At 37.8% G+C, this 25,801-nt stretch overlaps 1 protein-coding gene across 7 annotated transcripts in view; it reads right to left on the bottom strand.

Annotated features, from left to right (window-relative positions):
- Nucleotides 1–25,801, bottom strand: part of Kat6b (lysine acetyltransferase 6B) — a 186,924-nt gene that overhangs the window by 30,599 nt on the left and 130,524 nt on the right. For 4 of the 7 annotated variants that reach the window (XM_087184681.1, XM_013072875.3, XM_004846322.3 and 1 more), the window contains 9 exons: nt 23,440–23,555; nt 23,120–23,201; nt 20,588–20,720; nt 16,983–17,911; nt 15,898–16,019; nt 14,221–14,336; nt 12,283–12,424; nt 8,801–8,962; nt 5,156–5,249 (listed from right to left, as the gene is read on the bottom strand). In XM_087184681.1, coding sequence (XP_087040807.1) covers nt 5,156–5,249; nt 8,801–8,962; nt 12,283–12,424; nt 14,221–14,336; nt 15,898–16,019; nt 16,983–17,911; nt 20,588–20,720; nt 23,120–23,201; nt 23,440–23,555 — 1,896 coding nt within the window. The remainder of the gene's footprint in view (nt 1–5,155; nt 5,250–8,800; nt 8,963–12,282; nt 12,425–14,220; nt 14,337–15,897; nt 16,020–16,982; nt 17,912–20,587; nt 20,721–23,119; nt 23,202–23,439; nt 23,556–25,801) is intronic. The other 3 variants (XM_004846323.3, XM_004846324.3, XM_004846325.4) reach the window with 3 other exon arrangements.

The following is a 25,801-nucleotide window of genomic DNA, read 5'->3' on the forward strand; positions in this document are numbered from 1 at the left end:
ATAAATAAATACACTGTTGATAACGAAGTTGTGTTACACATAAATATTCATCTTTCTCTAGTTCTGTGCTCTAATAGGACCTAAACACAAAATTACCGCAGTAGCAATAAGCACAGTGAAATACACAGATGACAGTTTCCTAAATGATACTGCCTGCTCTAAGGAACCAAGGGCCTTGGGAGAAGTGATTGATTCCATGGCTGGGATAAGGGACAGAATAGGATGAAATCTAGAACACTGAGCTGCACCAGAAAGTAAGGAAGTGTTCAAAGGATGAGAACAAGTCAAAAGGGCACAAGAACCAACTTGAAGCAAAGCCCAATAAGTAAATTTGAAATAATTTATCTTTAGAGGGCAATTTGATGTTTTGGAAACATCAAAATCAGTACTGGTAGCAACAAGTATAAGCAATAAAATAAAATAAAACCCTATATATCCATAATTATATATAATTAAACAAACAAAGGAGAAGAGAAAGCTCTTCCAGATAGCATGTCAACAAATATATATAATAGTGGAATCAGAAAATATTTTTGTAATGATTATTTCAGACAAGAATCCTAGTGCTAGAACTAGCTGGTGAAAACTGGATGCAAAACAGGGTATTTACATAATCCCAAAGTAACTTCTTACCAGATAATTAAGATTACAAAGGGGAAAACAGCAATTTCACACTGAAGAAACATAGCAGGTACCACCTTTGCCCTGTTATTATGTGATCCTGATGACTTGCACGGAGGACAACACAACATCACTACTCTGGCATTCCTACCACAAGTGTGCAAGCCGAATCTCATTACGCTAAAATGTCGTAAGCCCAAACTGAAGAATACCATACAAAGTAAGTGGCCTGTACATTTCAAAAATGTCTAAGTAATGAAAAGCAAAGTGAACAATGGACTTTAGGGGCGATGAACCTATGGTATGTGTGCCATAGCAGGCTGTCTGTTATCATGGAAAGCTCTAAAAGGTTTGTCAGCACTGGACTAAGGTAGTTCTCCAGACTAAAGTAGACTCAAAAGTCATAATAACGAAATACGACATACAATCCTGACGTAGGGGATGCCCCCCCACCGACCTCGGCAAGGCTGTTAGTGAAGACTGGCAATATCTGAAATCTGAATAAGGTGTGTGGAAGTAGGTAATAATGCTGAGTCAATATTAATTTCTTGATTTTGATAATTTGCATGTGGGTATGTATGAGAACATGTTTGTAGAAAACTGTAATATTTAGCAGTGAAGGTGCAGCATTTTGCAATTTACTCTCAAAATGATTCAGAAGCCTGGTGCAGGGGTGCATGCCTGTAATCCTACCATTATTGGAGGCTGTAGCAGGAGGATCAGGAGCTCAAGCTCAGAATGGGGAATTCAGGGAGACTCTGTCTAAGGTCAGAGTTGGTGGGTAGGTGGAGCTCTCATCCAGTGCAAAAGCCCTACATTCAACCCCAGTCAATAAATATATATACACATATATATTTATATACAGCATATGAATGAATGTGGTAATAACAAAGCAGCTGTGATAAAATGTTGACATCCAGGGAATCTTGGAGGAGAATGTATGAAAATTTGTGGTAGTATTTTGATAACATTTCTCACAGTCTGAAATTATTTCAAAATTAAAGAGACAAACAGAAGATGGATAAGGCATTGCTGGGTGGGTCTGAGGGCCTTGGGAGGGACCACACTGGTCCCCTAGCACCCAGCAGAGTCCTGGAGGAAGTGCAGGTATTGACCTTGTCTGTAGGAGGCCCTGAAGCAGGAACCACAATGGTTTTGTAGGAAGATGGTTTCGGAAGCCTTGAGATGCTGGGTGAGGGTGGGCAGTGTTCTGTGTATGCACACACGCATGGATGGGGACCAGACATGAGGAGGACTTCACAATTTTCTAAAGGAGAGAGGGAAACTCAGAATCCAGGAGGAAGGAATATGGTATCAACTTTCATCTGTAATAGTCACTCTTTCTTCCACCAAGTTGAAAAACTGTGCAGAGTCACAAAGCCCATGAAGTGGTTTAAGAGGTTGGGAGTCTGTGCCCTTCAGTCTCAGGCCAAGCTCTGTACATGGCCTCCTGAGAACCTTGCTCTGCTAAATCCCAGACAAGCTGTCCTAGAAGGCGAGAGACAGCTTATTCCAAGGGCAACGTTTGATGCTGTGTATGACTTGTGTACCTCCTCTTGCTGTCCTGGAGGACCAGGTACTAAGCCTCGTGTTCAGAGTTCTTTATGTACATACAACATATTATATTCCACTATTTCCACGGTCGCAAGTACAAGCGGATAGCAACAGCTTTCTCCCTGTCTGCTTAACTAGCAATCCCAGATGAAATAAAGGTTCTCCTGCCTCCAAGCCTAACCCTTGGCAGTGTCGAAGATGGCACCAGGGCCTTATGCACACAGGACAAGTGCTCTACCACTGAGCTCCAACCGGCCCCATCTTTCTACTTCACAACTCTGACTCACTGAAAATGTAAGCCTGATCAGAAGCAGCCATACTCATGAACAAAACAGAACTAAAATAAACAAAAATTTAAAAAGATCTCTTAAAAACTAGAATTGAAAACTTCTAATTGTAGTTTATCTCTTTGCCTCAAGCTCTGAATTAAGAGGTCCAAAATAATTGAGTTCATGTGATCCACATACTTCCCTCAGCAAAAGACTAGATCTAAATGGTTCTGGAAACAACCATTATTTTAAATAACTCTCAAGGAAATGCTGTAATTTTTGTCAGCAGCCTACTCTATCTTCTTTAATACTTTTGCAACCAAGGAATTCTTTTGGTTTTAAATTGAATTTCTATCAGTTTTACACCAGTTCCCACAGCCTTTGAGTGTCAGAAAATGCCTCCCCTCTGTGAGGGAACACCAACCTCCTTTCAACTGTATCCCAATCTTGCATCACACTCCTTAACCCACATCAGTAGAGTGAACGCCATGGGGATAGGAAGGAAACCTAGAACCACATCCCAGCACAACTTTGCATGGCAGATCCTGGTGGGTGGCATTCATCACAACAGCCCCATTCCATCCCAAAAGACTTTCATCATACTTTGTGGGTGATGTTTGAAAACACAAGGTAGACTTGGACTCACTGCACAGTTAACATAGAGACTGAGCCTTTGACAGGGACACGTCTCTGTTACCTGAGTTGTCATCTCTTGCAGAACAGGAATTCTGGCCTCAGTGCCCGACCATGCTGTATAAATGAGATGATACTATACTTGTAGTGTGATTCTTACTTGGTAAGTGCCAGTCCCTTCTTAATTTTAGGAAAAACATTATTGTGGGCAGCAAGCATGTCACTTTAAGTATTTAATTCAAATGAACAAAAAGTCATCTAATTTAGGTTACTAAGGGTACTATCCCTACTGGATACAAAGAAGGCATTAGAGGTGTGACACTTACATCGATGGTTAACACAAAGGGGTCACCAAGGTGCAAGTGTGACAGTATAGAATATGGAGCCAAGAAGGGTAGGAAGTAAAACTCCAGGCAGAATCAAAAAGAAAGGGCCTTGAGTGGGCACTCATCTATGGGCAGGATTTTGAACAGAGGCAAGGAAAGGAGGAAGAGGTCATGTCAGGGAAGGAACAGCATAGACAAGAATGGAGGGATGGAAGCATGCTCAGAATATCTGAGGACGGGGGGTTAGTGAATGAACAGCCTAAAAGGTAGGCTAGAAAGAGGTGTTGGAAGATCTTGAACATTGAGCTGAGGTGTTTGCTTTATTCTATAGGCACACATACTATCAAAAGTTTAAGGCTCGAATGGCTGTGACGATCACCAGAAAGTACGATAATTAAGAACGGTGGCTGCAAAAAAAATAACTTTAGAAGACAAATGGTTTTGCCTTTAGAAGTGATTACAGCTAGGACTCTATAAAATAAAAAATGATGAACTGGCAAGATAGTCCTTCTTGAGATAACTAGTTTCCTAGATAACTAGGTCAGAAAAGAATAGATCAGACTAAGGTAATAAACTGATAACCACAAATATTATCTAAAAACATAAAAGTAATCAATCTCTCAATGGCAGTAAATTATACAAATCAGACCACAACAGCTATAGTTATTTTACCCTCAGACTTTAATATTTTATTATCTAATAGTAGAGATGTAGATTCAATACACTTCCTCACAGATTTCTGTAAGTACACTTATATTGTGGTTTTTTCCATGTGATATACCTTATGAAGTTTATATGATGTGCTATATTTTCCTTCTGTCAGTTAACAATCAGATAAACAGCAATCCAATCTATAATCAGGCAGTATACCCAGTTCTCAGTGACAGATTTTCACATGGCCAGAGATGACTATTATCACAGGATACTGGCCCTCAGGTTATCTAGATACTTTGAATCAATTCTCCAAGTGTAGCCTTAACACTACGTCTATACATCCAGTGTAATATTAACAAGGAGAAAAAAATGATCAATTTTTAAAAACATTTCTCATGCATGTGTGTTTTTTTTTTTGTAGTGGAGATCAAACTCAGGACCTTGTGCTTACAAAGCAGGTGGGGTGCCACTGAGCTAAATCCCCAGCCCTCAGCTATGTGCTTTCAACTGAGGAGAACCAGAAGATACAAGTGTATATAAAATGTTCTTGGGAAACCTCTAGTTACAAATGGTATAATAACTTCCATAATAGAAAAAGGAAATTAACACATAACAAGATAAGAGTTATTTCTATTACTGAGGCTCAGGATAGGCTACTTAAAGAATTGTTTTTCTAAATGGAAATATCCCTTTACTGCTCTGTACTATAAAAGATTACAGGCAAAATTTGAGAAAGCTGAAAATCCTTTTAAATAACACTTCCTTTAGGTTTAATGGCAAATAATTGCCTCTTTTGGTGATAATGAACATGAGCACCACAGAATGGAATGCAATTCTGCAGGTTCATTCAGGGTAATGGCTTTGTGAGCTTGTGACACAGCGGAGAGATCTGATCTCAATTTCTTAGAGTACAATAAGTGAGGAGCAGTAAAATTTTCACTTGAGGAAGATTTTCTAGCCTATGTAAATATAAACAGAAAATCCATTATCTATTGATAAAAACAACAAAGTAGGTTAAATAAAGTTTTATATGTTACTGTTTCCTGTAAGAGGCATAAGCTCACTGGATCATGAAAGTAAATAAAGCACTTCACTTACTGAAATCAATGAGAAACCGTCCAAATCCTTGCCTTTGGTGCTGGGGCATGATCATTATGCAGGAGACATTATACTTCTGCTGGCAAAGCTTTTCCTGGGGGAAGGAGAAACAGATCAAGTATGTCAGAGCTCTGCTGAAGTGGGCAATTCCTGCACCTGCCACTGTCCTTGTGAAACAGCACACTAAGGTGAGCGAGCGGGGAAGGACAGGATTAAGCAGCATAATGCTACCGTGTTAATCAAATTATCAGCTGACAACAAATTATCAACTCCTAGGATGACTCTCAATTACTTCTTAATTCTTGAAAGACAGTACCACAAAATACAAATAACATGAATAATGAATTCAAGGAAATATGAACCAAATGAAACAATACAGACAAGCATGAAAGAAATGCTTTCCTTGCTCATACAAGTTGGGAAAACACAAAACTCAGAGAGGTAGCCAGTGGATTACGTTAGGGTTTAGTGGGCAACCTTCCTAAATAATTTATTACTCTGCAATAGCAATCTGTCATCTGCCTTTGAGCAAATGCCCAAGTAAACTAAAATAGTAGACATGGGGGAAATGCTCACAAATACAGTCCTCCCGTGAATAAAAAATTAAAAAGCTAGAGAATTATCTGTATCTAAAACCAGGAAAAAAACCAAAAAAAGACAACACAAGAAACCCCACAACTTCAAACAAGGTGAGACCAAAATATTACCAATAGTCTGAAACCAGGAGGAAGCTAGCACAACATAGCGAGAAACCGCTCTGAGAGTTAATGAAGAATTTGCAATTTGTATGGGATACAGCACATTCTGAGTACACAGAAGCCACCCAAAACCTACAGAAAAGATCTGGAAAAAGCTTTTGAGGTTGTGAATGCCCTGGCCAAATATACGCCACAAATGAGACTGACCACAAATGGAACCAACCACATCAAAGAAATGCTTCAGAACACCCAGATCTTTAATTAACCTATTTGAAAGATCACAGGAAACGAGTGTGGAAAAAACCCTATGGGGCAGAAGTAAAGATTTCTTTGTGAAAAAGATGAGATCCCAAGTATTACACATTTGTAGCTCTCTGCAGAGCCTCTAACAAGTGAGGAAGAAGGAATAATGTGCTTAAGAAGATGGACTACCCATCACTGGATGTGCACACCAATGGCAAGGGTTCAAAGAATTAATTACACTTTGCAAAGCTGGATGAGTGGGCCACTCAATCTATAGAGATGTACTTTGGATGAGAACCATTCATCCTTGATGACATTCCTTTCCTTGTCCAAAACTATGCCCATCTCTGGGAGTTTAAATCTAATCCAACAGTGAGTGATCCTTTCCCATGACTTTATCACATGCCATGAGTAGTATAAGCTAATGTGGGTATCACGGATGCTTCTCCTTTCCTTTCTGTTTGGAAAGTCCTATGCAAGTGATGATATTCACAAACCCCATCTTAGCCATTCCCTCGCTATTTTGGAATGGTCATTCTAATAACCTCTCATATTTGACTTAAATGTCAGAATATGGGATTAATTTGCATGTAGTCACTTAACATGGTTAATTTTTAGATTGTTTTTTTCTCTATCTTGTGAAAAAGTATCAGCATTTATTTTTGTTGTTCTTTTTTGAGACAGGGTCTTTCTGTGTAGTTCAGGCTGGCCTTGAACTCACTATATAGCCCAAACTGGCCATGAATTTACATGTGTGCACAACTATACCCAGCTGTATCAGTATTTTGGAACATTAAGAAATGACTGCAGCTGCTGTCATACTGTAGAAGAAAGGGGGACAAAGTGATAAAATCTGAGTTTGTTCTGAGTAAAATGGACACGTGAAGCAAACTGGGTGGAGTCAACACTAACTGTATGCATTGCTGTAACTGAGAGGCCAATGTGAGACTCAGGAGGGGGACAATGAAAGACACGGAAGCCAGGCACCACTAAGACCTATGTTTAAACTTAGACACAGAGAAACATCGGTTTTGTTCGGCACAGTAGAACATGTCTGTAATACGAGCTACTCAGGAGGATCCTAAGTTTGAGGCAGCAGGAGCAGCTTGGCAAAAACCTGTTTCAAAATAAAAATATAAATGACTGCAAATGCACCTCAGTGGGAGAGCACTTGCATAGTATGTGGAAACCCCTAGGCTCTATCCCAACATTGCCAAAAACAATCACAGAAAGAAATAACCATTTTCTCACAGGAAGGACAAATATGACCACTATTCTTTTTAATTCTTTGGGAGAAAAAAAAAATCTTCACAAACCTACATAAAAGGTAAGATGTTCTGCAAATTATATAGATTTCCTCTTTTCTTCTATTTCAATTATTTGACATCTTTTGACTCTGTCATGTGCAATTAACTTTCTCCATTATCATTGTTTTTACCAAATAAGTAGATTAAAAACTAAGGTGGTTTCCCATAAGTTCTTATTTGTGTTTATGGTCTCTGGTGGATTCTTAAATTAAGAACAACTACAGATTATAAAGTACTTTTCTATATATTTTATCTTTTTTTTTTTGGTATCAGGGATTGAACTCCGGACCTTGAGCTTGCGAGGCAGACGGTGGAACCACCGAGCTAAATCTCTGGCCCTTTATTTTATCTTTTGACCCACCAGGAAAATGGCACTTCAATAAATCATACAGCAATAGCTTGGTTCACCAATGCTCTGTTTGCAAACTCTGCATTGGGTGACAAACCACAGTCATCTTCCCTACACAAACACAAACACAGCTATCTTCCCCCAAATTGTAAAACAAATTAAGTCTGGAAACTGAGTTAACACTGTATTTCATTAACATTATGAAAAAGGAGATTCATTAGAATTCACTTGATATGAAAAAATTTATCATAAAATAAAGTACATGGCTTTTGATAATTCACCTCCTGTGTAGAACTGTTTTGATTACCATCTCCATTTATGAAAGCATTTCCTTAAGGTGCCTAAGAAAAGTTAGGGTCACTCCCTGGTAAACATCTCCATACCCAATTCTTTTTCTCTAAGGAATCGGAGTTATTGTTTCTCAGCAGTCTTCACGCAGAAGAACCATGCTGAGCAATAGAAAAGCCAGGCCTCTGCCCCTCAGTATGTCATCCTGCCCAGGCGCAGATGGATAGATGGTCTTTCTAAAGGTGAGGCTGCCTTGGAACTTAAAACAATGGCAAGGAATAAAAGAGCAAAGTGTAAAATCACTCAGTGTATCCCCCCCACTGTCCAAATGCCAGCATTCTAAATCACTGAGATATTGTTGACCACAGAAGGAAGGCAATGAGGAGAAAGGAGAACATGCTCTTAAATGCTACATTACACTGAATCTTTCAAGTCTGACACCACTTGGGGGGAAAGGAAAATAAGCTTAACATTTAGAAAATTAAAGATGCTAGGTGGTCTGCAAAGTAGCAATTACAGTGTCACACAGATGCTGACAGTCAGCACAGCACACAGCGATGAGGTCCTATACACATTTCCTAGGCACCATATTCTTTTGTTTCTTGTCTTTTTAAACAAGCTCTGAACAAGAACCTATCCTTTTCAGAAATATGTGTCACTTATTCAAATTATAGCCATAAAAAAGCCCCGTTCAAAGAATGGGGCTCTATTAAAAACATTTCAAAAAAGAAAATGAAGGTCATGCTGGCTCTAGTTTTACCTTAGAGAAGTATCCAACCAGATGACAGCCTTTTTCATCATTTTTTGTAAGGACATAAAAAAGGAATGGCTCGACATCATAATACAACGTTTTGTGGTCCAGGAAGAGCTTGGCTAACAAGCAAAGGTTTTGGCAATAAATTTTGCTCATATTCCCATCAACCTAGCAAAAAGAAACAGACAACATTATTTAACATAGGAATATCACTCAATATAAAATTGTTTCTTCTCTATGGTATTTCAGAAAGCATATAATTTTATTTCTAAGTCCTAAACTGAGAGATTAAAACACTCCATTAAACAAGCATACAGTTAACCAGAAAACAGCTGTCACTTGGCAATTCAGAATTCCAACTTTTCTCTAAAACTAGAGTAAATTTAAGGTAGCTTATTTTTCTTCAAGACATCTAAAAGGCCAAACCACTACTAGCAAAGGAGTAATTTTTATCTGCATTTAAAAATGATCAAGCATTTACTCTTTGTTTGAACCAAATAAATCTGAATTAAGGAAACAAAGAGGTCAAAATACTTCAAGTACATTAAACTTCATGTTGTTTTAAAAGGACTTCACATAAAGATAAATGAACTGTATTATTCTGATTTCTCAGAAGTATGGATTAGCAAGAGAGGCTTCCATTTTGGTTTTATCCCAAGTATCATTTTAAATATAATTGGAAAAGATAAAATTTCTATGTTGGGAATACTTACAGAGAAAGTGAGATGAAATTCAATGTACAATAAGTACCATGATTACAGTCTATGTCTCTTCAAAATATAAGAATCAAGCTGTGATACTGATGGCTATAGACAGAAGGCTAGGTACAGATAGCAATTTTTTTTTTTATCAAATGTAGTTACTTGTTGAAAACAGAAAGCACAGCAGATTCCCTAATACATTTCTTAGGGGAAATGGATATTTGCTAACCAGAGCTCTTTAACAATGAACTTGACCATTCTCAAGTCTCTTGTGGGCTATATGGGTTCTCATATTGAACAAATTATTTTTAGACTCCATGTAACTATTTCCCTTGGATGAAACCTAGGTCCCACACTTAGCAACATAATCAAATATAGGCAACAGGCACAGAAGATACAATTCTCTCTTTAATTAAAGGAACTTTTTATGTATTTGGGAGGATGGTCCTTTTGGAAATTGTAGTATATTACAAAAAGGAAAGATGGAGATGTATGTATCTGTGAACCAAATATTAAAAAATGATAATGCTAAAGTAAAATTCCAATCAGTTGTAAAGTCTAATATAAGAGGGATACACAGGAGAAGACAGGAAAACAGTAATCTGTGATTGCTCATTATTTTATAAGTTACTTAGGCAACTGCTAAGAGAAAAGTTTCCTACACACTGTACTATAAATACAGGTATTAATACCACTTCTAGAATAGGGACCTTGGCATTTATCAATTCCAACTCCTTTATACAAATAAATTCTATAAAACTGATTCTATTAACCCCTCTCGTCGCTGTATGGTCCAAAAGTACAGGCCCTGGAAGAGCCAACAATTCTCACCAACAAGACTCATTACCTTCCCCCTTCAAAGACTCCTTGGATTTATGAGAGCTTCAACCTCACACGCTGACTCATGGTGATTTGTTTAATAGTTACTTAAGGAAAACAATGTGCTTGGTCCTTTGGGAAACAATGAAACAGCAATTTCAATTTTATTTTGGTTAGAAGAAAGGATCCAAGGCATCCAGGAAGGAGACAACAGGAACGTGAACAATAGTTAAGTCTCAAGTGAGGGTAGCTCTGTCCTCTCAACTAGTTAGGGCTGCCTGAGTAGCAGCTCCCAGCATTCACAGAAAGCCAAGCAATGTGTACTTGACTTTGCCTCTAGCCTGGTGATTCCCTCTGGAGCCAATTTTGTTCACCAGCCCCCAGGACATTTGGTTACATTTGGACACTTTTGGCCGCCACAAATGAAGGGGGTGGGAAGCAATAGCATTTGGTGGACAGAGGACAGGGATGCTGCTAAACATTGCACAGTGTACAGCACAGCCCCCTGCAACATGAGTTTGCCAGCTTGGAGTGCTAATAGTATCTGAGTTGAGAAATGCTGTGCCCATTTTTAAATAAGAACTAACCTTATCAAATCTTTCCACCAACAATACCTTTGTCCCTTAAGACTTGTTAAACAAGTCTGATATAACTACAAGGAGAAGTTTTTTAAAAACTGCAAGCCACAGCTGGAGTTTCCTGTGTTCTCTGACCAGTCTTGGGAAGAAATAGTGGTCCCAAGCTGTTTGAAAGCGAGCACGGTCCGTGTGAGGAACTAACTATGATGGCATGGGGCCAGGGATGTAGCTCAGTGCTGCCGCGCCTGCCTTGCAAGGGCAAGGTCCTGAGTTTGATTCCTGGTACCCAAAAAACCAAAAAAGTCTATGGCCATACCACCCTGAATGTGCCCAATCTCGTCTGATCTTGGAAGCTAAGCAGGGTTGGGCCTGGTTAGTACTTGGATGGGAAGGGAGATGGCATGATACTGCACGCCAGGGATAAGAGGCCTGTGAGGAGGAATAATTAATTTCAGCCTAAACAATTGAAAAAGAGAACCTGAAAGCTAAACTGTATTTCAGAGAAAGAAGGTATCGCGTCTGCTCTATAAGAAGGCTTGTTTTGATATCCAGAAATGAAAAACAATGCAGCAAGATGGGTAACAAAGAAGAAAATAAAGCAGGGCAAACGAAGTATGCAACTGCTGTGAAGAGAAAAAGGAGAGAATTAAGAAGCTCTATGAACACCCAGTACCAGGAATGAAACTCATAGTATCCTCAAGGTATAACAGACTCTGCTAGAGTGGACTTTGAAACTGACAACAGAAACATGATTAAAGAATGAAACTATATAGAGGTAAAGACCTTCTGCTACTAAATAATTTCTGAAAACACGAAATATCTTTAAGAAACCCAAATGACAGACATATGGCCACAAGGGGTTCCTGTGAATAGCAGAGTTCTCCAGGGGTGGCCATTCACCCAGATCGGGGGAGGCCCAACATCTGCTGGGGTCTCACCAAAAGGATTATCTACCCTGCCAAGAACTGGATGAAAACACAGGTGGTTGTGTATTGAGGAGATATGTACAGCTGCTCAATTCCCTGGAAGAATGAGCACCTGCCAGACATTGGCTGGAGCTGCCGAACAAAGCTAACTCTCCTGCCAAAGAAAGTGGAATTTACAAAGAGCTGAGCAGATCATAAATTCACTGGTGAATATATGTGGTGTAGACAGGGTTTGGGAAGACAAAAAAGTTAATGGGAAGAAGCGGGGATTCTTCCTCAATCGAAATGGCTGCCTAATATGGTTAAACATTCCTGAAACATGAAGATATTTTAAAGAGCAGTCTGAATTTTGGTGCCAAAACCAAATATACTTTGTAGCTTCTAGACACAAATCACAAGCACATAGTCAACAATTAGGAATATCAGGTTTCAAAAAGCTAAGATTTTTATTTACACTTTCTTACCTCAAATACTGAAAGATCTTTCCTTCGGTAAATTTCATTTGCTGGAGGATGAAACCATCCACACTTCTTTGAGTGTCTTAGCAAAATGTTTTTACTTTTCATATATTTAAGACAGAATTCACACAGGTAAAGCTTTGGTAATCTGTTAAAGTTTAAAAATCAAATACTCTTTCAGATTGATGATACTATTCAAGGGAGAGGAATTATTGTTCAATTTTCTCTAAGTCATATAAAAGCTATGAAAATATTTGAAATAATTTTTAAAAAGCAAAATACTTTTAAAAGCCAGTAGTAAAGAGAATGTAAAGGCAACTTTATAGTATCTGTCATTACAATCCATAATATGAACTGTGTTTAACTTGTAAACAAATCATTGGGTTCCTTAGAAATGTCCTAGAAAGAGGTTTTCAGCTGGGAATCACCATTCTAACAATTAACAATAAAGATGCCATGCTGTGATGTGACTGTGTGTGTCTTACAAAATTCAGATTTAATGTCATATTTCCAAAAGTGTTTATGGTCAGTGCTTTAACTATAATAATCTTTTACTTAGTGAATTTACAACTTATAAAAATGACCTGCATATTTATGAGACAAGCCCTAGTCCTAATTGCTTCCATTTCCACTTCTAAATGAGGCAATTAAAGTTAGCCTAGATTTATACTCAGGCTAAAGCAGTAAATGCAAGGCTGAAAGTCAAAAGACCTGATTTGTTTTCTAACAATTCCACTGTCTGAGTAAAAAACAGCTTTCTCAGCTCAACTTTTTTTTCCACCTTAGAAATTACAAAGATTGCTAGGAGGATCACCACGAGTTAAAGGACACTCTACGCTACATAGTTAAGTTCAAGGCCAGCCTGAACTACATAGTGAGATCCTGTCTCAAAAACCAAAAAAGATCAATTTTTATTTGTACCTTCTCCATGCTTAAATGTACTATTGTTGGTATTGATAAGAAAACGTTTAGACACACTTTAAGGTCTTTGGGGTACAAAAATGGGATTTTGAGGAGAGAAATACAGACACAGATAATATTAATTCTGAATCTTGTAATTAAGTGTAAATTTTATTCAGTGCTCCAGGGCAGATAACCTAGTGTCACTCGTACACATTAAACCTCATATACATTTTAAAAATATTCAAAAATACATAGTAAAGTGGTCAAGTTGAGTGGTTTAGTTTTCCACTAAACTCTAACATCTTTCCTACCTTCGTGACTGGCCAGACTTCAGAACTGGCAAAGAAAAGGCTAAAAGTTTATGCTAGAATGAAAGCAAGTTTAAAAACTTTGCAGGCTAAGATTTGAGAAGATCAAAAGTGTACCTTGACACATCTGATGGACGAAATCTACGCACAATATACAGCTGCTTGAGGATACTTAGCCCAAGACAAGTCTCATAGCTAAGCTTGGCTGAAGATAAATGAGAAAAACTCTGACACTATTACATTCTCTTCATTTTTTTTTTTTTTGGTACTGGGGATTGAACTCGGGACCTTGCACTTGTGAGGCAGGCAGCAGAACCACTGAGCTAAACCCCTGGCCCAAGTCACAAATGTCACTAAAAGAAAGTACTTGGGAAATGTTCTTCTAAGGCTACCCATTCCCATCTACTTTCTTCTTCTGGTAAACTGATGCCAAAAACTTGAAAATAAAATTCCATAAACCATAACTAAAATTCTGAACAGAAAAAAATGAAAAAGGCAAGTGAAGAAGAAACCCCACCAAGTACTTTACAATGGCTAAAAAATGATTTTCTGACTTGGTTTCCTATAAAACCAACATTTGCCCTATTAAGCAAAGAAAGCAAGCATGGTCTAGAAGCTAAAAGGACAAGTTTATATTGCCTGTGTAACCAAGAAGTAAAAGTATCTAATTCCTGTTTTAAATGTGAGAACTTTCCATCCTCACATACATGGTGTGCCAGGCTTATTCCCTTACCTTGCATATTCCTGTGGGTAAGGCGAGGAGTACCAGGTTTGGATTTCATATTTTCCAAATTCTATTACGGAAGGGTACCGGCCACAATCTTCCACCCCACTTTCACACTCTATTTTCTGGCGGGGGGCAGGGGGGAGGATGATAAAATACAAATATTAAGAAGAATATAGACTTCACTTATAGTTGTATTCTTTTACTGGAGGCTATCAAAACCTATCAAGACCAGAACATTAGTCTTAATTGTGAATTTTCATGCTGTTAAAAATACACGATAGACACTCATGAAATAATAATTTGTGTAAGATTCAAATACAAATAAACTACAATGCTAAGAACAACTCATGACTGATTCAGTTGTAAGGTATTAAAACTCTGATTACAAAATGCAGGTAATATTACACATGGTTCCTTGTTCCTCCACTGAGTAATATGTATTCAAACTACTATTAATCAATTGTGAAATGTGCAGTGGAGTATCCATCTCCCGATATTTCACTAATTTCCATGCATTAAGATATATGAGGTTAAAAATTCACCTTTCTGATCTACTGTGGTATCCTCAGCATCTAGTACAGTATCTGACATAGAACAAGAAATATTTCTTGAACAAAAACAGCTAATTTTATTATGTTGCAATGAAAGGGCTTTGCATTTGACAGTGTCTTTTAGAAAATGGCCTATTGTTCACTGCACATCCACGTGGATGTGAGAAAAAGGCTAAAAAAATGCTAATATTAAGGGCTACAAATTAAGGATTGGGGGGAATTTGGCATTTATGGTCACCAAAGCATCTGTTAGGGAGAGAATGAGGAACAGAAATACTTAACAGGGCCTAAAATGAAAAGCATACAAAATTTTTGGCCCAACTGGGTGCTATTAAGAGTAAGCTTAGGAGACCTCAGCCCTCACTTTCCCTGCACAAGCAACAGGGATGGGGTAGAAAGTGTACCTGACAATACAGCTACAAAAACCCAAAGTAGACTGCTGACTTAAACAACTGATAATCTCTAACAAAGGTGTGTTGAAGTCCAACACCTTTACTTTTCAATGTTTGGTTGACAGTAACTTAAGTAGAGTTAATATTTTAACTGGAATCATGTAAAGAAATTACTAGACAGTGAAAATAAAAGTGACTTCAATGATTCTGAAACACAATATTGCTTTCACCAGTGCCAGAGAGTTAAAAATATGCGACATTTTTCATATGGCTAGCCATCTGTGTCAGAAGAAGCATCGGTAAATTGGAAAGCGATGTTCTTTTTGGTGACAATTTAAAATTGTGCAAACAATCAGAAATCACTTTTTTCACACCTAGAAGTGTTTTTCAAAATCTCTCTCAAATAGTGCTACTATGATCTATTTTGTGAGGCCAGCTGAGTCCTTTCCTGCCTTGAAGAGTGGAGAGAACTATAGCAACTCATTGCTTTGGGATACAGTCAACAAAAAGGGGCTTAATAGTTATAGATCCATAAAACATATTGCATGAAATCAACACAGTAATCTCACAGAACAGAAGGAGCCACGTATTACTCTTGTTATTATAATGTGGTATCAGGGCCAGGGATTTAGCTCAGTGGTTCCACCGCCTGCCTTGCAAGTGGAAGGACCTGAGTTCGAGCCCCGGTAACAAAAAAAAAAAAAAAAAAAAGGCACTATAATGTGGTATCCTGTCCTTACCTCCCAAGAAAGTTCCTGGGCCTGCTTAAAAACATCCAAATCCTCTTCAGTAACGACATCCTTGTTTCCAATCATATTTACATCTGTATTTTCCTGTTTGATGCTTATTTTTATTTCTGTATCTGTCGTTTAAAACCAGCAGAAAGTGTATTCACTGAGTTGAATCATGAGGAATCATCGTATATTACCACAATGATAGCAAATTAGCATATTGGGCAAATAGGGATCACTTGTTTTCTTTTTTGAGCTTTATTAAGCTTCTGTCTAAGCACTGCTCATAGATTTAGCAGTATCCTTTCCCTATTATACCCAAATTTTTGTCTGAATTTATCATGGTCATTGTTATATAACTTCAATAAACGAGGGAAAGTTAGAGCAATATAAAATGAAATCACATTTTCCAACAAAGATCAGAAGTTAAATCAATGTCTAGTTACAGCATTCATGTAACTACAAAATCTACCACTTTTTCCAAATGATACATTTTTGCTTTTTGTTTCATAAAGGGTAGCAAATTTAATGGGCCAAATTGTTCAATGGAATTAGGAAATCCGTTTTCTCCCTAAGGTGGATACACACACAGACACACTCAAATCCAAATACACACTTCACAGAATCACAGATCAGGCTTTGCTGAGACTGAAGCGGATGGACTTTGTCATGAGAAAGCAATGGAGCAGAGGGAGATGACAAGCTGAACACTCCCTGTTGGAAGCACCAACTGAGCGGCGCTGTGGCAGAAGAGGCGGCATGGGAGAGGACATGGCAGAAGCATGACAGTGGCTACTCATGCGGATCTACAAAGCCATAAGCAACGCTATGGAGGCATCTGGGGGTCCTAGTGTCACTAGGAATGGAAATAAATAATAAAAGGTGGGAGAGTATTAGTTGGAAAAACAACATTTTGGAGGTTTAGTCAGTATCAGAAAAAGGTCAAAGTTTCACTGCTTCTGTATGAAAGTGAAGTGAGAACGAGAGAAATAGCTAAGACCTATGTGACAAATAGGAATTTATTTATCTTTTCTCAGGGTTGGGGAGAAAGGGACGGGGCGCAGGTTTGGTTGGAGCTTTGACCTTTTGCTTACCATCATCCTGATCAGGTTTAATCCTTCCGTCTGCCAAGCTCCCCTTCCCTGGTGAGGGGGTCCCCATCTGAGGGGTCACTTTATATTTTAATCTGCCTAGCATCCTGTGCTTTTTAAGGAAAGTTGTTCGCTTGAAGTGAGCAATTGCTTTAAAAATACTTCCTCTAGACATCCCCCAGCTAGAGGAGGAGTGAGAAATAAACCTACTTCTAATATCTCTTTTGCCAAAGAAATGGGCTTTAGATTTTGCCGTGGAAGATAAGTCAGTTTTACGACGCATACGCTTGGGTGGTGCATAACTTGGGTGTCCCTTTTTTCGAGACTGTCCCTGAGTGGTATAGATATGAGAAAGTCCATCAAAGAGTGCCTTCAGCTGGCTGTTATTGGTAAGACTGCTAAAGGAGGGCACACTGGACTGGCTGGAAGAACTCTGGGGAGAGGTAGAAGAAGTGGAAGTGTTGGACTTTTGTGAACTGGGGCTCTGACCAGAGATGGGGTTTGGGGGTGGAAGTGAAGAAGGTGGAGGTTTTAGCTTTTGTGTGGTACCTGTAGCCAACACATGAGAAGTGCATGACTGTTTCTGAGAGACCTTTTTCCTTGGACGATAGTGCTTTGAAAAGTCTATTATTTCACCTCGTGATCTGCGACCATCAGGTGATGGTGTAAAAAACTTAGTAAGGCCATCAATGAGCCCTTTGGTTTTCTTGTTAACTTTAAGTGTAGAGGCAGAAATGTAGGTGGAGGTGGTGGTGATTTTGGTGGTGGCACCAGGCCGAGTGGGGTCTGTAACAGCCAATCTGCTGCTTGAGTCCTTCCCAGATGCAGCATGACCAGATGAAGGTGTGGTACAGACTTTAGTCTTTTGACCCCTACCAGGTGACCCCCTTCCTGTGAATGCATTCATGGATCCTTCATCACTGGTTACAGACCTAGGCAAAAATTTAGAGAATAGTATCAGCATTTAATAATAGAATTATAAAGGTATCTAAAAACAAGTTTATAGCAACTAGATGCATATTCAATGTGCTTAAACTTCAGAGACTGAATTGCAATTCTAAGAACTGTTTTTGCGTGTGTGCCACCACCTAGATGTTTCTCTGGTGAAAAAGGTGACAGGAACTACATTTGCCTGTCATGAGTCTCCCAGGGCCCATCTAGTAGGTACAGGAAGAAATCATTTGGACCCGAGGGCTATATAAGGAAGGAAAATTATGGACAGACTGAAGAACACCTAATGGTTTCATTATAAGTAAATAAAAATAAGTTGTCCCTTATGTTGTCACAAGTTATGATTTCCTGAAATGTCTTTTTTATTAAAGTATTGGAGGAAGTAAGTCATATGTGTTATCCAGAAGCAAAAGAGTAGGTTTATCTAATCTCTAGTTAAAAGTAATTTTTTACGCAATTTGGAAATTTGTACTTTGAAAAAATTAAGAAAAAAAAGATATCCTCTTCTTAGCAGTTTATGCTTAGGATGATAAGGTAGCCAATAATACTCTTAGGAGAGAAGACAATTAATTACAGCATAAAATATTGCTGAAAAAAGGACAACAATAGCAAAAAACTGAAGAAATGATCGAAGGAAAGCTACAGCGGGTCAGACATGACATGGAGAGTCTGGTGAAGAAGCAGCACATTTACCATGGCCATTATCAGACACTTGGCTTTGGAATCTTTGCCCCCGGGTTCTGACTGCTATTTCCCTTCATTTGATGCTAGATTCAGCACACACTGTTGTGACACAGCTGCCTACATGAACAGTGGCTGCCTGCCTGCACCACAGGCCAGGGTTTGGAAGTTACCCATATCTTAGCAGAATTTTGTACAATAGAAACATCTGCATGTGAATTACGACAATACTGGGACAGAAGTACGCATTTGTAAAATTATCAATTTAGCTGAAGGCTAATAATGGAGAAATGGAAGCCTGAAAATGGTATGGTATTAAATTATAAAAATATCTTAAGTAATTACAAATAAAAGAACATATTTCAGGGGTTACTTTGTACACAAAGATTTAATGAAGTATTTTCTGCCAGGCTCATCTGAGGTGGTACAACTGCCAGGTTTGCCTGCTGCCATAGGTTCAACCAAATCAGGGGTATGCTGGAGATCTCTAGTGTCACTAGAAGATTTGGTAAGGGCTACCCACAAACAACTCATCCTGTGAAAAGGTTTGAATCAGAATGCTGCATTTGGACTGGATCTGGAATTGGCTGCCCAGAAAGGATAACATGCTTATAGAGCATGTAAAAAGAAAAACTCCCTAGACTGTCTTAAAAATTCCTAAGCTCAAAAGACAATTTTGAACAAACAACAAGTTAGGATTGGTGCCAGATGCAATTTTCAGCTCTGTCCTTTGTTTAGAAAGTTTATATCCTAATTTGGTTTTTTTAATTGGGCCCTGAGGATATGGTCCCATTTCAAGAACAATGCTTACACAGGATGAATGCAAAAACATATACTTTCTACTTCAAATTATACTAATACAAAAGATTTTATTCATAAGTATGTTTCATGTTTGCCACTAGAAATTAACAACATAAAAATCAATTTTAAAATGTTTACTGGTTAAAGTATTTTACTAAGTTTCATAGAAAACGTTAGAAAGAGGCCTGTTTTTCTGTTTCTTCCTTGGGAGATACAGCACAGGAAGATTTTATTTTTCTGAGAGTAGATTAATATAGTGAATTAAGTCAGGGAAAATTAGGGAAAAATAGAGTAAGCAAGTGAGTAAGATTTGTAGTGTTTGTTTAAGGTGGAGGTTGAGGACTTATTCATCTTTAAATCACAATGGCCCCTTTCACTAAGGCCACAGAGATGGTGACAGTCCAATGCTCTTAGATATCCAAGTGTACTGATTTCATTTGTAAAGACTGTACTTTAAGCGGATAGTCAAATCTATTTTCTATACAGGTCAAAAATGAATTCATTTCACTTCTTATCTCTTCCCAACGATTCCAACTAAGTCCTGGTAAATGCTGTAGTGGGCTTTAGAGGCAATTATAGGGCAACAGGATAGAGGAAATGGGGTTATCACTGTAGATCAGCAGGCCACTGCACATACATTATGTCTGCACATGCCAAATGTTCCTCTTTGGGGACAAACAGTCATTGGCAGATTTCTCAGAAGCTCCTATTTTGAAAAAGAGACTTTAAAAAGGGCTAATACAAAATTAGTATCAGAAGTGTTTTTGTAGAATTTTATCTGAAGTGACAAAAGAGATTCACTATAGATATGGACAAATTCCTCTGTTTTAAAATTCCTATGCAAATATTTATATAATTAAGGCTTTTTAATGCTCAGCCAGTGAGAAAGTAGGCTGAAGGACTATCTCCAATTCTTCCATTCTGCTTCCAGTCTGTTGCTTGAAAATGTCAGTATCACAGTCACTGCCAACAGAAGACCCCAAAAACCAACTGTAATTTTAAAATGATTATTTTCAAGAAATTTCCACAGTTTATACAAAAGGAGAAATATTCCTCATCCCTCAGACTTTGAAAAATTATGCTTAAAAAAAAGTTGAAGGGAATCTAAGGGGGTTATAATCACCTATATTTTAAAGCACAACATAAAAGATTTCTTTGATAAGATCTCAACCTACAACAATCGTTGCTTTAATTTATTTTTCGGTCGTCCAATGGGTTTTGCATATCGTCGTTTTATTTGTGCAGCTTTCTCATGAAGTAGTTTTCTTCCCTTTTTCTTTGGTCTGCAGACTTGGCAAATCCACATCCCTGAATTAATATATATATGAGAAAAATATTTTAATGTTTCATTTTAGGAGAAGATATTAAATATAAATTGCAGCTGTATTAAGCTGCCCAAGGATGCCTGCATGTAGAACTTTAGGGAAGTGAGTCATTCCTGTTTGTCACTCTCCTCAGGGAGCCATCACTACAGGTGAATTTCCCAGGGGTCAAGGAGGTCAGAGCTGGGTCCCCTCCATCTTGGAAACCTTCCCTAACACTATACCCCACATGGAAACTTGTCCCTGTAAGTCATTACATAGTTTTTTATTTGAAGGAAAGAAATTCAGGTCAATCAGTTTTTGAAACTTCTAGAGAAAATATATTTGCATTACCATCTTTTTCTGATAATTTCCAACACTAAAAATCATTAGAAATATAAAATGCAAGGCCGGGGATTTAGCTCAGTGGTTCCACCGCCTGCCTTGCAAGCGCAGGGACCAGAGTTCGATCCCTGGTACCAAAACCAAAACCAAAACCAAAAACCAGGTTTAAAATTATAACTTTAAAATTTGAAGTACTATCCAGTAATTGAAACTACACATCTGCATGGGGAACTAGATCAGAGGGTAAAAATTGAAAGAACAGAATTAACACCTATAGACAAATTTTGTATATCAAAAAGGTCAGGCCGGGGATTTAGCTCAGTGGTTTTGTTGCCTGCTGCACAAGCGCAAAGACCCGAGTTCGATCCCCGGTACCAAAAAAAAAAGGTTGTAATTCAAATCAGTTTGGAAAAGATGAAATGATTCAATAAACTACCTGGAAAGAAAAGAATTATTTCCTAATTCCTAATTTACAAACAAAAATTCTGGATAGATAAATGTTATGATGTGGAAAATTGTAAGTATTAGGAAAAATATATGGATATTTAATCTAAACATGATTGACACTTATGAAATTATATATTAAATATTCATATTTATTTATGAAATCATAAAGTTTCATGAATCTGACTACATAAAGAAATAAACTTTTGCAAATCTTGAAGATAATGGTGAGAGTCCCAATAAAAACTGATTAATGAATAAAAACAGGTCTTTTACAAAGATACACAATCATCCAATAATTAGACCCAAAAATGTTCTATCTTACTACTGAAAGAAAAAATTACCAGACCTTTTTTCTTATTATCAAACTAGTAGAAGAAGAAAAAAAGTCCACATAATAAGGCTGTCTTTCAATAAATCTAAGACAGTGTTGGCCATAACAGAGGAGGGAGGAAATTTTCTCATATACTGGTAGTCAATCTAAAAACTGATACAGCCTTTCACGTATGTGGCCTCTGATCCAGCAATTCCTCTCTTAGAAAATTAGCTGCAGAAAATAATTGTGGATTGAAAAAATGGCAATATTTGAAATGTCCACCATAGCGAGTTGGTTAAATAAATTATGGTTTATTTATACACAAAGCTGCAAAAACAAGTACCTGCAGGAAGCAGCTGGACTGTGTATGACTGAAGCAAGTTGAACATGAGACAATAAGGAGCAGTGAGATTGTGGCAAATTAAAGCATGCATGCCCCACCTAGAGAACTCAAAAGTTCTAAAGTATACTGCGACACCAAAGCTAATCTGTGGGCCTCAGTCACCAGATTGGCAACTCTTGCTCTATGCATTGAAGTTTGAAACTTTAATGATGTGGGAATGCTTATAATCTATTATTGGGAGGGGAAAAATAGGTTTACAAGAATAGGCATGGAACGTTCTCTTTCTTTTTAAAGTGTGTGTGGAGACAGGGAGGGAATTTCGATGCAGGCAGCGGAACCACTGAGCTAAATCCTTGGCTAGGGAGGGAATTTCCAATAAATTTTTCTTTTAATTTCTTTTCCGCCTGAAAATGTATGCATTTTATAATAAAAAGGCAATTCTAGTGAAATGTTCAATATATTGTGAAGTGAGAGGGAAAGGGTGAATTAGGTTGCCTATACAATAAAATCTATATTCCATCAGACACAAGATAGTTGTTTAAAGTATCAATTAATGGCCAAGAGAACTGTGATGGTTTTCTGCTAGAGGATTCTGAAATCATCACTATCATCATGAATTTTAAAAATGCTAAATTTCTCAGCTCCACTGTATTGAATAATACAGAAAATGTTTGAAACTTCGACTTCTAAACTGACAATCTGAACTTATTCTAATAGGGGAGCAGTTTTGGGAGAGGGATGCTCTTTTCATCACTAGGCCTAAATTGGAGCTCTTGAGTATACATATATCCCCAAACTAAATGCTTTTATACTCTTCTGTTCATAACCTGCAAGCAAGTGAAAGTTAGGAGGGATAAAAAGCGCTTAAGGAACCTGCATACTTCTGAACTTTGAGACACTAGGATGAGGCTAACAAGTATATGATAAAATACATTGTTAATGTGGTTTAAAAGGTCACCTTTTGGCATTCTGGAAAGTGGTGGGTCACAGCACTCCATATGGAATCCTCTATCACAGGAGTCACAAAAAAGCATATTATCCTGGAATATAACATATTAGAGACTAATTGAGACAGAAACCAACCACAAGATGCCAAGAATTCTTGTATCACCAGATTCACAATAAAATATAATCGTGGAGTGCCAACTTCCCACTTGCAGCTTGACACCTTAAGTATTTAAAATTTTAAAAAGAAAAGTACAATATTCTATTGAAAAGAACACCTTTAACACTGAAAATTAATTTACCTCGAGATGGTCTATTGAAAAGAGTACTTACTGCATTTTTGCCTTGGATTCTACATGCACTGCATGTCTTGCATTCGATGCACTGCCACCTTAAGGCCTTTACATTTGTTGTTAACTCAGGACAAAATTTCAAACAGGATGGGTGCCCTAGAAGAACAGAAAGCAAATTGCTTTATGGGAATGGTGCTCCAGATTTTGTTTTGAAACTCTCATTCTCTACATTTAATAACTGTTGATGCTGGCCAATCAACCTCAGGAACTTAGAAATACAAAAAGATCAGAGGATCCAAATTTTCTCAGCTGTGTCCTCCCTCCAGAGTTTACCCCCTATAACCACCGTCTATCCAGAGTTCTTGGTTTGCGTATGTGAGGAGAGCCTGAGTTTGAACAAGTCCTGTGTGCTGCATGTGATGGTTATACAACTTACAACAAAAAATGATCAAACACTGGGGCTGCCTAACATAATCCAAATATCAATGCAGAACAAACAAACAAAGAAAAAAATCCAGTAGAGGGCAAAGAACATCCCATTGTTGAATGAGACCAAAAATCTTATTCCTGGGTTTCTGAGTTTAAATTCCAAAGTAGGAGCAGAAACAATGAATCTGAGAGAGTTAAGAAAATGACAGACTTAGGTCAAATGGCACAAATTAAGCAGCACATTCTCAGTAGGTTCCTTCCATTCGTGTCAGGGTTCAACTTTCTCACACTGTTCTAAGCACTTTTTATCTAGCAGTGTTCAACACACCAACGCGCTTTCTTTCTTTTTTAAACACATGGTCTTGCTGTATAGCTCAGGCTGGCCTTGAACTTGCTACAGTCCTTCTGCCTCAGCTTCCAGAGTGCTGGGACTAAAGGTGGTTGGCACTTTGCCCACCGATACACCAAGTCTTATTGCTTGTCTCACAGAAGGCACCTGGTCACTCTGAGAAACAATGCCATGCAAAGAAGCCTGCAAGCTTTTAAGAAGAAAAAAGCCTACGGGGTGTGCGTGTGTGCGTGTGTAGAATAGGATCTTCAAGGCAGTTCTGCTTAAAATCTGCCAGTCTTTTATCATAACCCAGAGGAGATCTCCAAAGTTCATTTTATATTTTTAATCTAGTCTTTAAATAGTAAGAATGTTAGTAAATCCCATGTGAAAGAACTTATAACCAAGCTGCAAAAGAAAGCTGAAGAGTAATAATAATAAAAAAGGCAGATTCTGCAATTTCAAAACTGTTTCATAATTTCCTGACTGGAAGCCTCATTGTTTAAATATGTATTTTGGGCTGCTGCCAAAAAAGTCCTCCTCCTTAAAGCTTAACAGGTGCTTCATAAAATTCCACCCACCCGGAGATTTGGCTTTTTGAAGTAAAAATATTCAAAATCAATCATCAATACAGTTAATAAAAGGCCACAACTCCTGGGTTTGGAAAAACAAAAAAACCCCAAACATCTGTACTTAAGATGTTGAGAAAATAAAATTCTGTCAGGATTATGACCTCAGGCAGGAGAGACACCTCTGCAGAGGTGGTTAACCTCTGACACCATTCTTTTATAAGGGCTTCTCTCATTTGAATGAATGAAAGAAAAAGGTTTAAATAGACTGTATGAAAATGGTATCAATCGCCTCTCTCTGCTCAGGAATGGCAAACAGCTCACTCGCTGTCTTTTAAGACATGTTCTAAATGGGGAGGGGAGAAAACAACTTTGATCAGAACCCCACCCCCACAGTGAGAGGCTACAACTTTTAAAGACCAGTAATTTAAATTCCACTCTTAAAAATGAGTTCTGTCCGCTTAAAAGTATACTATTCATTCTTTCCCCTCCTTTTTTTTTTATTACTTCCTCTAAGTCATACATCACTGGCACATATGACCTCAATTTCATGCACTGAATTTTTCTCTACATTAAAATGTTTTTGTACTTTGTAGCTTAATACTCAGTAACTAAGGTAATTCCCACTATATTACAGCTTACTACTCATTCCTACAGATATCCTATGAAAGACTTTTAATAACTATTCATTTTGAAAATTAATGGATTTCAGTCTTTTACAATCAAGAGCAAGGAATACTCTGCCTCTTAATGCTTTCTCTCACTTTAAGCAATCTTATATCTCAAGCTATTAGTATATAAGCTGGCTTGTCAAATTCTAAAATCTTTACCCTATCTTTCTTTTAGGCAGCAATCGTATCTTTATTTAGCTGAAAAGAATAGGCCACATATCCTTTCCAGCTCTAAATTTCTAAGATTCTGTAAAAGATGCTGAGGGTGTAATAAGCACTTTCATTTAATTTCTCATAGTCAACTTTAAAATAACACGAAAGACTATAACTGAGTCTTGATATATTACTAAACAATCTATAGCAGTAAGATGATGGAAAATGATACTAATTTACAATTCCTTACTT

The sequence above is a fragment of the Heterocephalus glaber genome, unplaced genomic scaffold, assembly GCF_053883595.1.
Source record: "Heterocephalus glaber isolate CG9 unplaced genomic scaffold, H.glaber_assembly_v1.0 deba00001497, whole genome shotgun sequence".
NCBI lineage: Eukaryota > Metazoa > Chordata > Mammalia > Rodentia > Bathyergidae > Heterocephalus > Heterocephalus glaber.